Here is a 12,719-nt window from a genome sequence, read left to right on the forward strand (position 1 = left end):
GTTCTGACAGTGAGGTAGGAAACTCTTCAAAAGAGATGGTGAGACAAATCCAATGAGAAGAGAGATTGACTTTGCATGAGCACATTAATAGACAAGGGAGCTGTTGAGAGAGAATACAATTCTTCATTAAATGTGGGTAAGCAACACTGAGGAGAAAGATTGATAGCCTTCATAAAGTTAGGTCAGCAAAGAGATAGGAACAGCAAGATATGCAATATTAAACAAAGTCAATAATCAAGACCAAGAAGTTGTGCATCACACAGATGATGGAATCAATTCTGTGAAGCAGACAAATAGCTTTTGGAAATGTGAGCATGTAGGGCTCTGGAGCACAGAGCAAGCGATACCTTTCAATAACAACAAATCAATTAGACTGAGTATTAGCTTGCTGGGCAGATTATCCATTCAGAGACAAAATAAAGATGAGGATCAGAGATCTCAAACGTATTTGAGAAAGATCTGTAAATCTAAATGAGCATCAGTGAAATGGTCTGAGTATTGAAGAATAATAACGATCAGAAATATAGCCAATGTCTTCAAAAATGAAACATCGTCTTGTGTGAAAAATAGAGAAGAAAGATTTTGGTTAAAATTGATTTGGGGACTGTAAGAGATTTTCATGATTAAGCATTCAAGGGAGTTCTCTAACCACTTAAAGACTGCAGTTAATAGCAGGAAAATCATGTTGAGGATTAGACAAGAAAAGATCTCCTTGTAGACAAAGATACAATACTAATATGCAAAGGAAATTGGGTGTAGCTGTGAGATAACCGTTAACTGTTTTATTTGAAGCAGAAATATACTTGCTGAAAATGTCTATTTTTCTCTATTTCATCTTTCCCATCAACAGCCTACACATCAGATGTTTCCTCTCTCCCACAATTATCTACCACACCAGGTAAAACACAGATCATTATCGTTTCATCCTTTTTGCTTTATCGTGGGGTCAAATGTTTGTTTTGATTAATGAATATTTCATGGAAGTCAAATATAAATAGAAATGAAGGAATCAAAAGAACACATAAATTCAAGAGGAAACAGTAGCTGATCAGGTTGAGTTTTTATAGTCTAGAAAAAAATTGAAAAAAACAAGAAGGAGCTGCACCAGCGTTTGGTGACCTGTGCTCACACTCCTCATCTCATAAATGTATCCATGGTCCACTTTGTTCCAACAGTTACTTTCTTCTCTTTCCTAACAAAAACAACTACCAATGGACTGTTGAAGTTAGAAAAAGGGACAAGGCCAGCCAAATCACAAGTCCTGCTATACGTGACACTATAATTGATAGTGATATATAAACCTACACTCCCACAACACCTATGAATGGTTAGCTGTGATTGTGCTTGGCTGCTGGTATGCGTGTGGGATAATGTAAGAGTTACATCCACCCCACAAGATAGATATTTTAATCCATGTTGCAGTTAGGTTAGTTTAGGGTGGTTGATTGTGATGTGCATACAAGGCTGCTGTACACCCCGTAAGAATACACAACTTAAAAGAATCCAACTCCATCCAGATATATCGATACATAGATAAATACAATTTGTTTAGCGACATGGACCACCAGCTAAACTAACTTATGTGGTCCCCACCATGCTGCTCTTCGTGCCTTTTATCCTCCCTTTGGGACAATGCAGATAGATAATTATATCCGGTGGAAGTTGAAGCATGATGAGAGGAAGGGCATGGAGGTGGGGACAGGGGTAATATGACTCCACTTAATTGATTTATTGATGCACAAGATATAAAGTAGATACCTGGCCCATTTGGAAGGGGGGCAGAGGGTTCATTACTCTGCATGCCCCAATTTGTAGGAGGTCCGGCTCTCATGCTGCATCTTTTTATTTATATACTAGCTGTACACGGCCACTCGTTGCTGTGGCTCGGTCTGGTTAAATGGAAGAGAAAGAAAAGAGTAAGCTCATGGTTGTGATATGTTTAATTTCACAATGCTTGTGGGTATACAATATGTTTTTGTGACTATTGTGTGTATACATCCCTTGTAGTTGTTGCTCAGCAAGCACGTATTCGAATCATACGTTGTGTATATATAAACACGTGCTAATATTGCAAAGTGTACCAACTCCTCCCTCCACTCACTTCCCGGTCTGCCTTCCTGACACCAACTGTCCATCCTAATGTATGTAGACTATTGTCTCTATGCGTCCTTAATTAATGTTGCAAAGTGAACCAACTCCTCCCCCCTCCCTCCACCCACTTCCCGGTCTGTCATCCTGCCACCAACTGTCCATCCTAATATATGAAGACTATTGTCTGTATGCGTCCCTTGTAGTTTTTGCGCAGCAAGCAATACAATAGGGTCTGTTTGGCCTTTAGATCAAAAACATGCGCGTATTGGACATGCACGTTTTCGAATCCAACGTTGTGTATATATAAACACGCGCTTAATCGAATCCAACGTTGTGTCAAAATTTCAAAGCAATCGTTGAAGTACTTTTGGAAATTTAATATTTTGAACAAACGTACATTGACATTTTCATGTGTCTGTTTGGGCTTTCGATTAAAAACACACGTGTATTCGACACGCGCGTATTCAAATCCAATGTTGTGTATATAAAAAACACTTGTGTATTCAAATCCAACGTTGTGTCAAAATTTCAAAGCAATCGGTGAAGAACTTTCGGAGATTTATGATTTTGAACAAACGAACATTTACATTTTTATTTATATAGATTTTTAGGTCTCACTTAAGGGCAGCTATTAGCTTTTCGGCTGTCAAACGACTCATTGTGTACAACACCAACATTTAGAAAAGGGTTCAGGCCAGTCTATTTCTTATTATTGGCATTCTTGTCAGTCTTGTGGGCTGTCTTCTTGTTCAATGGCCTTCCTTCCTATTCTTGTGTTTGTCTCCCCATTGAGCATAGTTTCTTCACCGTCCATCTGACTGGTCACCAGTGAAGTGCATATATTTTCTTGCTCTCTCCCTGTAGGCGCTGCTTCCTCCCTCACTGAACCTCACACCTTATTGCAATTTCACAATTGTGAAGTCAGTGTGAAATTGACTGAGCACATTCCTGCACTAAACAACTAAGTGGCCACAAATTAAAGAAACTGTCTCCCCTTAGCTTGTGTTTTTGTTTCTTGCTTCACTGTTCTTTAACTTGCTACCTGGGTCTGCGCACCACAAGTCTTAACATGTTTCTTTGCACCCCAGTGTAGCGGGAAGGCCTTTTCTAGACTAAAAGTTCAAATGAGCAAGGAATACAAGCATTGGCAAAACCAATTGGTTGCACCAATGCCGGACCTATTGGTGTTGCAAATGTTTTTTTTTAAAGATGTCACACAGCAGCGGGAATTACTGTGCAACATGGCCTAAACTAAATAGAAACAAAGTGCTATGGCATGGCCAGCGCTGACAGCATCATAGTGCTTTTTTGTTTATTTTAAGCCATGTTGCACAGAAGCCCACGCTGCTGTGCAACATCTTTAGAAAAAGACACTGACAACACCAAATAGGTCCCACATAAGCAGAACCAATTGACTTTGCTTGTTTTATATTTGTGTTATTTGTTTTAGTTTTATATAGCACAAACTCATCCTGAGGGTATGGAAGCGCTTTACATGAGCAGCAGTTACATTACAGAAGCGCAAGCTCATATTATGGGGAGATTGCGTGATTTTCCCTGAATCGCTGGATGTTGAGGCGACACTGAGACTCAAACCTGGTTCCACAGCGGCAACTCTGTCTGTAACAAATTCTCTCATTCCCGGTTTTGCCCAGACAGTCCCAGTTTTTGCAGGACTGTCCTGGCGTCCCAACACTTTTGTCTAAAACACAAAAAGAAATGTCCCAGTTTTTAAGGGCGGGTCGGGTGCATCTGCACATTAATCATAGTGTTGTGCAGGTTCACATTTCAACCAACCCTCTTAGAACTGAGGACAAAAGTTCACTTCAACTCTCCTACTGTGCTGCTTCGTCTCATTCAAGCAGCACAGCAGGAATAATGAGGTGTGAATCAGGGCTGCTGGGCCCATAGGTCAAGACCAGGCCCACCAGAGCTGGACCCTGGAGCACTTCACAGAATGGGGAGGGAATAAATATATGTACTATAATTATTTTAAAAAATTCGAGTATGAAATTTCTCAGCGGTTCAGTTCCCTTTTCCCATGTCTGCGACTGCTGTTTGCTAACGAGGACCTTAATACTGTGATCAGTATATGGATTTTAATTGCCATTTGCACTACATGTTGCTGATGAAATACTTGCCCTTCCACTGGCGATGTTCATTTAGGGTGGACACATGAGAACTGTGCACTATCCAACAGGGGGTTGCAATTTTGCTATTATGCATTAGCATTGTTCTGTTATTTTTCACCTTTGCGGTCTAATAAGGGGATCCAACACTTGTCTATAGTATTTTACTGGAGGTTCCCGATCTTGAGTATCCCCATTGGGCTATGTACGGAGTTTAATGTAAATGCTAAATGTAATGCTAATCAAATTTTAGCAGTGGGGCTCCCTGACAAATTAAATGGAGGGTAAAGGGCAGAAACATCTGAAGCAATCTTCTAAGTCTATTGAACACGTGGGAGCAATGTGGTATGAGCAGTGCAGTGAATATGGCGTCTGTCATGTTGAAAAAGGCCAGTTTTGTGGCAGAAACACGTTAAGTATGGCAACCTGCATTTAAAAAAAGATGCACAATGGGATATCCGAGCTGTGTCGGCCCTGTTTTCTATTGCGGATCAGATCATGAAGGAATATCCATATATCAATATATATATATATATCTATCTATATATCTCTATATCAATATATCTATATATATCTATATCAAATTATATATATATATATATATTCACTGAAAAAACCATAGGTTATAGACCATATATAGTTAGGAATTAGCATTTACAAAACCTTGAAAATTCACTGAAAAAACCATAGGTTATAGACCATATATAGTTAGGAATTAGCATTTACAAAACCTTGAAAATTCAGTGAAAAAACCATAGGTTATAGACCATATATAGTTAGGAATTAGCATTTAAAAAACCTTATTTTACTCACACAAAACCATTGAAATTCCATATATAGTTAGTTGCACTAACTATATATCGCGCACCCGCAATCCACTGCTGGTGATGTCACATATTACATCATTCATGACATGGTCAGTGACATCACTGATGACATCACTGATGACATCTCAAATGACATCACTGATGACATCACTGATGACATCATCCAGTGACTGTGTGTTTCTGTAAAGTTTAAATATGTTTTACATATTGAAGAATGAGTAGATGTAGAAGTGTCTGGATGAAGGATTTAGTAGGTGCGTGACTGACTGTATGAGTGAGTGATTAAATGTGTCTCACTGAGTGCATGGGTTAGTGACTAAACTGTCTTAATTTGTGCATCATTATGTCTGTTGTTCTGTAAACTGCTGCATGTGTTGATCAGTAGCTATATGAGTAACTATATGGGTTATTGATTGATTGCCCAAATATTTGTATGGGAGACTGAGTGTGTGTGTGGCTGGCTGGGAGGTGTGTGACTCTGTGCAGATCAATGTGTACTTGTATCAATGATTGTATAAGAGAGTAATTATGTGTTAGTATATGTTTCAAAATGTAAGGTGCTCTATGTTTAACTGTATAGATTAGAAAATGGAAGTGTGATTGATTCTTTACAGGACTGACTAGGTGTGTGAGTAACTCCATGGATGAGTGACAGAGTGTGAGAGTCTGTATAGGTGTATGAGTGCATATGATAGTGTTGTAAAGATGAGTGATTGTATGTATGAATGATTGTATGGGTAAATGAGTGAATGTGTGTGTAAACATAGGAATCACTGAGTGCGTATGTAGTAACTAGTATTGGTGTGTCAATGGTTTCAAAAATTATACTCTGTATTTAACACTGGGTGTAACAGAGGTTATATTAAAGTGTGAAGAGATGCATTGTATTGTCACATGAATGATATCATCAGTGATGTGGTCATTGATGTCAAATGAGATGTCATCAGTGATGTCATCAGTGATGTCATTTGAGATGTCATCAGTGATGTCATCAGTGATGTCACTGACCATGTCATGAATGATGTAATATGTGACATCATCAGCAGTGGATTGCGGGTGCGCGATATATAGTTAGTGCAACTAACTATATATGGAATTTCAATGGTTTTGTGTGAGTAAAATAAGGTTTTTTAAATGCTAATTCCTAACTATATATGGTCTATAACCTATGGTTTTTTCAGTGAATTTTCAAGGTTTTGTAAATGCTAATTCCTAACTATATATGGTCTATAACCTATGGTTTTTTCAGTGAATTTTCAAGGTTTTGTAAATGCTAATTCCTAACTATATATGGTCTATAACCTATGGTTTTTTCAGTGAATTTCAATGGTTTTTTAATAGCAAATATCATAAGCTGTCGAATGTCAAGTACGTGGTAAGAATTTTTTTTTTCGTGTTTATGCACACTGATCTGCTTTGATTGCTGCCCCCCACCCCTCATTTCTATTAGGAGTACTCTCTCTTTGCAGATAGTGAAGGGTAGTTAACGCAGCCCTTTCCCCCTTTGTAATCCGTCGTGCCTGCTTCTCTCTCCATTTGATTGAGTCGCAATACTCTGTTTAGTCTTTGCAGATAGCGAAAAATCGTGTAAAAAAACAAAAGGAATCGAGCAAAATCAGTAGGCCACTAATGGGATCTCTTTTGACCTCGCTAAAATAGAAACATTAGGAACAACCTGTTGAAAATAGCAATGCGTATGTATATAAGCGGCGTTCATTTGTGTTCACAGTACCCCTTGTTGATTGTTTCAATCGAGCATTGAATTGTTCGAAGTTAATTCTCTTAACGATCTTCTCTACCTGCAAACGAGGAAGAATAGGAATATTCTATCTCCCTTTGCAGATAGTGAAGGGTAGGTAACGCAAGCCTTTAACACGTCGTACCTATTTCATTCCTCATTGATTGATTGATTGTCCGAACATTGACTGTTTGGGAATTAGTTCTTTTTGGAGGTATTCCCTGTTTGCAAATAAACGTAGGAAAATCTTTGCAAGTAGTGAAAGGGTACGTAATGCGGACCGTTCTCCCCCGTTGTAATCTGTCATGCCTATCTACTCCCCACTGATTGATGCACCTTTTTCACCCGGACCATTTACTAGAGATACGTCATCTGGCCCGACCAGAGAGCACCCCTAGTGAAAAGGACATATGCAATAATAACGAAGTGATCACTGTATCCTGTTAACAGAAACTTTACCATGAAACAACCTGGAAAGAAAAAAATAGGAAAACGAAAATCAGTAGGCCACTGATGAACATGAACTTTTATTAAACAACGAACAAAGAAACGATAACATAACGTAATGATAAAACCTATTAATGTCCTAGAAACAAGAAAACGTTAAAATATGCCAGTGGTGAGAGACCAGAAAAACAGTAAGAGAAACCAAATCACCCCTCCCTGTCCCACCGCCTGCCACGCCAAAAAAATCGATAGACTAGGGAAAATGCAAGTCAGTAGAACATCCACCCCCACTCTGGAAACTTCCAAGGTGGGGCAGGGTTCCGGCTACGCCCAGCCGGGAGCAGCCCATATAAGGCAGGTCCTGCTGCCACGCCTCGGCCAGGAGATCCTAACGTAGGGTGTAGCCGGAGGAGAGGCCGAGACCAGCGGGACCCGGCCAGGGGATTGCCTTTACAACGCTGAACAGTTGCAGGGGGGGGGAATGTCTCCTCGACCCTCCCCTCTCTCTCCCAGTCCGGCCGCGGTGGCCCTTGAGAGTTGCAGGTAGTCCCGCCACATGCTCTTCCGGTCCGACCACCAACGGTCGGGGGGCCGAGGCCGACGGGATCCGGCTGCAGCCGATAAACCAAGAAACCCGTTCATGGGGCCAGAGCCAGGGGCGTCCGGCCGACATCCACCGGAAGCCCGGCCCGAAGACGGACGGGACACTTCTTTCTTTTATAATGGCTGCGACAACACTGGGGGGGGATGTCTTGCACATGCCTCCGACCCCCCCCTCGTCCTCATCGCCTGGTCCGGCCATAACAAATCTCAAGCGAGACGCCGTGGGGTGCACTGGGAGGGAGAGACGGTGCGAACAGGCCTCTCCCGCCTCCCCAGGTGGAGACTTCCCAGCTGCACCCTCAGCGCTCCAGGCGGTGGCATCCTAACAACTACAGTGCTGCACAGTTTCGGAACGACCTAGATAACGGTTCTTCCACTGTGGCCATGCTGCAACGTCTCGCCCGGCAGGGTGGAGCCCGTCCGCTCATGTGACCCCGCGATCGCCGGTAGCTGCCGAACTCTCAAAATGGCGGTCGACCTGGCAAGAGCGGGCCCAACATAAAGAAATGGCCCGGTCACTGGTTGACTCCACCACCGTAGTCCTCCACGACCTTGAAGATTCTAGAGGAGCCGCGGGAGTCTCCGACCCCCGATGGGGAATGACTGCCATGATCGCCCGTGGAGTGACGAAACTGTATCCGCGGGACGTCGGCGCTCCCATGCTGGCGCCAGCCTCACTTTGAATTACTACAATCCTGCAGACCTCACTTCCGGTGAAAGCACAGTGTGACCCGGTAGGAAAAATTATTGCACCCCCTCCCCTTTTTGACTGATAGTTCAAACCACCGATCCTTTCCTTTGCCCTTTTAACGGAACTTTGGACTGCCTCCCCCTCTTTTACATTTTCTAGAGAAAACAAAACATTAACCACTACATTAGCATAGCAGTTGACACCAGAACTGTTTTCAAATTGAAAACCAACAACATCTTCAACAGAATCCTTTTTGTTTCTGCTGTGACCCTGCTACAGCACAGGCATTGTCCCCAGCAGTAATTCTGCAATGCCGGTAAGAATAGCTGTGGTGCCTACTGGACTCACTCACCCCCGCGGCGCCCCACGCCGTTTTTTGCTGGGCGGCAACTTACTAGACATCACTTTCGTGCCATCTAGATTTCAGCGCGTTCTGCTGCCTTGGAACTATTCGCACAACAGACCGCTACTGACAAGAATATTTCATTATTGGTGCTGTCAATTTCAATAAATCTATTGGATAATTAAAAAGAAATTGCCACGGTCTCTTCGTTGTTTAAATGTTTTTACTGTTTTTGTTTTGTTGTATATATTTATATGTTATTAAAGTTTTATATTCCTACTACTTTGTTGGAGTGCTATATATTTTTAATGTGACACATAATTGTAAAAACTTTGATGTACAAAGAGTCATTCCTGGAATCTTCCGCTTCAGGCTCGGTCCCCTCCCCAATCACAATACAGGATGGTTTTCAGATAGTAGGAACAAGTGTGGTGTGACGGATCTCATCGAGTGTGGGCCTTGATCTACTATAACTCCTTTGAAGAGGGGTGATTCTTTACAGCTGGGGCCATAAACTACATCTGCAGGGCTAGCTGATAGCCTGGACAATCGGACACAGAGAAAGAGGAGTGTCAGAGGGTGCGGTAGTGAATAGGGCGAAAGGGAGGTGTCGGGCGGGCACAGAGTGTGATTCTCAGGGAAGAGCAGCGCAGATGGGGGGAGGTTTATTGCCCATGCATAAGACAGAGAGCGGTGGTGACCAGTGCCTGGGGGAGATGCTTACGAGGGTGAGGAGCCATGCTACGAATCGACAGCGTGCAGAGAGTGGGTCTGGTCAAGACATCTAAAATGGCTGCCGTGCACGACAAAAGTGTGGCATTTCAAAAAAGGCAAGATGGCGCAGACAATGTTTTTCAACACTTCCTCATTTCCTTCGAATCGAACGTTAACAGACGTTGGGGCATATTACCAAAGTTAAGCGATATTTATCGCTAACGATGCTTACCAACCAATTTTTTACCACTAAGCATCGTCAGAAATTATCGAAGATAAACCTTACTATTATCAAGGTTTATCGCAAATGCGATAATAAACGGCCGCAATGCATGAATATCGCTAAAAACTCAGCGATATTCATGCATTACCGAGCTAATACTCTTAGCCATGTTATCCACCTCCCATTGGATAACATGGCTAAGAACTGCTCAGGGCAGGTGTTACTTTTTGGAGATATTCGCGCTTAGCGCGAATATCTCCAAAAGTTGGTAATAGGAGATAGATATCTTGCATGTTGTAATGCAAGTTATTGTGGTATATGGAACTCATACCATAATCTCTCAGGAAAGCAGAAACTGATCCTTTTGGGACCGCCTAAAAAGGCCTAGGGGGTGAGGAGTACTCTACTTTGCCCCCTTTTCACGTTCCGAACTATTTTATTTTACTCTCTTCTGTAATTACACAAAATAGCAGCGATAAGATGCATCGGAGACACACAGTGAGAGAAAGGAGGCCGGAGATGAAGAAGACATGTCAAATACACATTGGAGATAATATAGTGGCAGAAGGGAAGTAAATATGAGTAAACTTACCATGTAACATAAAAATGTTGCACTCTATACTATAAGTCTCATTTTATACTACAATCACTTCGCTACAACCTCATAAATTAAAAATAAAAATGAATAATGTCTCAAACAATTTTTGATTTCTAAATATAAATTTATTCTTCAGAATTTTCTAAATTTGAAAGAACTAGTAACATGTCCTCATCAGCAATGTCCTCATTAAAAGTCTCCAATGATGATTCTTGTAACTCTATGGTCTCCAAACACTCGATAAATTCGCCATCAAGAGATTGATCAAAAAAATCATTCAAGTCATCTCCTCCTTCTGACAATATTTCATTATTGGTGCTGTCAATTTCAATCAATGTAGTGGAATCATTCAAGTCATCTCCTCGTGACAATATTTCATTATTGATGCTCTCAATTTCAATCAATGTAGTGGAATCATTCAAGTCATCTCCTCCTTGTGACAATATTTCATTATTGGTGCTGTCCATTTCAATCAATCTAATGGAATCATACAAGCCATCTCCTCCTTGTGACAATATTTCATTATTGGTGCTCTCAATTTCAATCAATGTAGTGGAATCATTCAAGTCATCTCCTTGTGACAATATTTCATTCTTGGTGCTGTCCATTTCAATCAATCTAATGGAATCATACAAGTCATGTCCTCCTTGTGACAATATTTCATTATTGGTGCTCTCAATTTCAATCAATGTGTTGGACAATTCAAAAGAAATTGCCACGGTCTCTTCATTGTGAGCCATTTTATTTTGAAATTGCTTGCTGTAAATTGCAGAAAAAAATAATCACTTTCATTTATCGTCTTTAGTAATACATAATATAAAACTAACTTTATCAAGTATTTAGTATAACAGAAGGACTGCAAATAAATAACAGAAAACATTTTTCAAATTATCTTCAAGTGTACAACATAGTTCCCCATACAAATTAACAACTCACCTTTTTAAAAGTAGCAGAAGTGTTAGTACTGTGTAAATCAAACACCAGAAATTCACCACCAAAAATTCCTCACAAATGTACCTCAGACAGTAGTATCACAAAATGGCTGTGGTTTCCTCTCATTTGACATATATACATAACCAATTAACTTTCATCACACACAAATACAAAACCAAAGTAACATTTTAATTGGTTCTAAATTTCAACACTTTCAAATGTGTTTTCCCCATGCAATTTTCCATAGGACATTTACATACGTCTACAGCCTGAATGGCTGAACGGAATTACACCAAACTTGGCAAAATGGTACATCAAACCTAAGAGGTCAGGAAGGATCTACTATGCCCCCTTATGGTCATTTCCCCCTTCGCTTTGGCCTCCTCTTGTCTCTCAATCCTACCGAGGGACAAGATGGCGGCCGCTACGGACTGTTTGGAATGTTGACAGACGCCGGAGAACCAATCAGCATCGCAAAGCTCCGTAACGCGAAAAGTACGCGAAGCGGAGCGCTGTTACAGATATATATCTTTTTTTCAACGTTAATTTCTCAAAATCCACTGGAGCACATATATTGAGACCTAGCAAAGGCACATCGGGCTACCAGTCCCTAATATTTTGCCAAGTTTCGTGCAAATCCATTCAGCCGTTCGATTATTATTATTTTGTTTTTTTTTTGCCCTGCGGGGCCCTTTTAAAACCTCCACATCAAACCTAGGGGGTCAGCGAGGATCTACTATGCCCCCTTATAGTTATTTCCCCCTTTGTTTTGACCTCCTCTTGTCTCTCGATCCTACCGAGAGACAAGATGGCGGCCGCTACGGACTGTTTGGAATGTTGACAGACGCCGGAGAACCAATCAGCTTCGCTTCACAAAGCTCCGTTGCGCGAAAAGTCCGCGAACCAGAGCGCTGCCCGGTCCGCTGTTACAGATATATATCTTTTTTTAAACGTTAATTTCTCAAAATCCACTGGAGCACATATATTGAGACCTACAAAAGGCACATCGGGCTACCAGTCCCTACAATTTTGCCAAGTTTCGTGCAAATCCATTCAGCCGTTCGGGCTAAAAGTGAGGCCAACCGCCCTATGGAAAACTCAATGTTAAAAACACGTTTTGGGACCCCCCTTTTTTCTCGGCCCCCCCTTGACGAACCCCCCCCAAATTTTCAAGGGCTGCTCAGAAACAAAATGTGCCATTTTCCTGAAAATTTCAGCCAATTCCGTCCACAAACGCCAAAGTTATTAGACATAGAATTTTCAAAAAACCCATAGAGAAAAAATCCTAACTATATATACCTACTGGCGACCGCCAGTAGGTAATATATATATATATATATATATATATATATATATATATATATATATATATATATATATAT

At 41.1% G+C, this 12,719-nt stretch overlaps 1 protein-coding gene across 2 annotated transcripts in view; it reads left to right on the forward strand.

The window, feature by feature from the left end:
* Positions 1-12,719, forward strand: part of LOC144755238 (scavenger receptor cysteine-rich domain-containing protein DMBT1-like) — an 855,855-nt gene that overhangs the window by 390,930 nt on the left and 452,206 nt on the right. For both annotated transcript variants that reach the window (XM_078643952.1, XM_078643954.1), the window contains one exon: positions 851-898. In XM_078643952.1, coding sequence (XP_078500078.1) covers positions 851-898 — 48 coding nt within the window. The remainder of the gene's footprint in view (positions 1-850; positions 899-12,719) is intronic.

Source organism: Lissotriton helveticus, chromosome 5_1 (genome assembly GCF_964261635.1).
Source record: "Lissotriton helveticus chromosome 5_1, aLisHel1.1, whole genome shotgun sequence".
Classification (NCBI taxonomy): domain Eukaryota; kingdom Metazoa; phylum Chordata; class Amphibia; order Caudata; family Salamandridae; genus Lissotriton; species Lissotriton helveticus.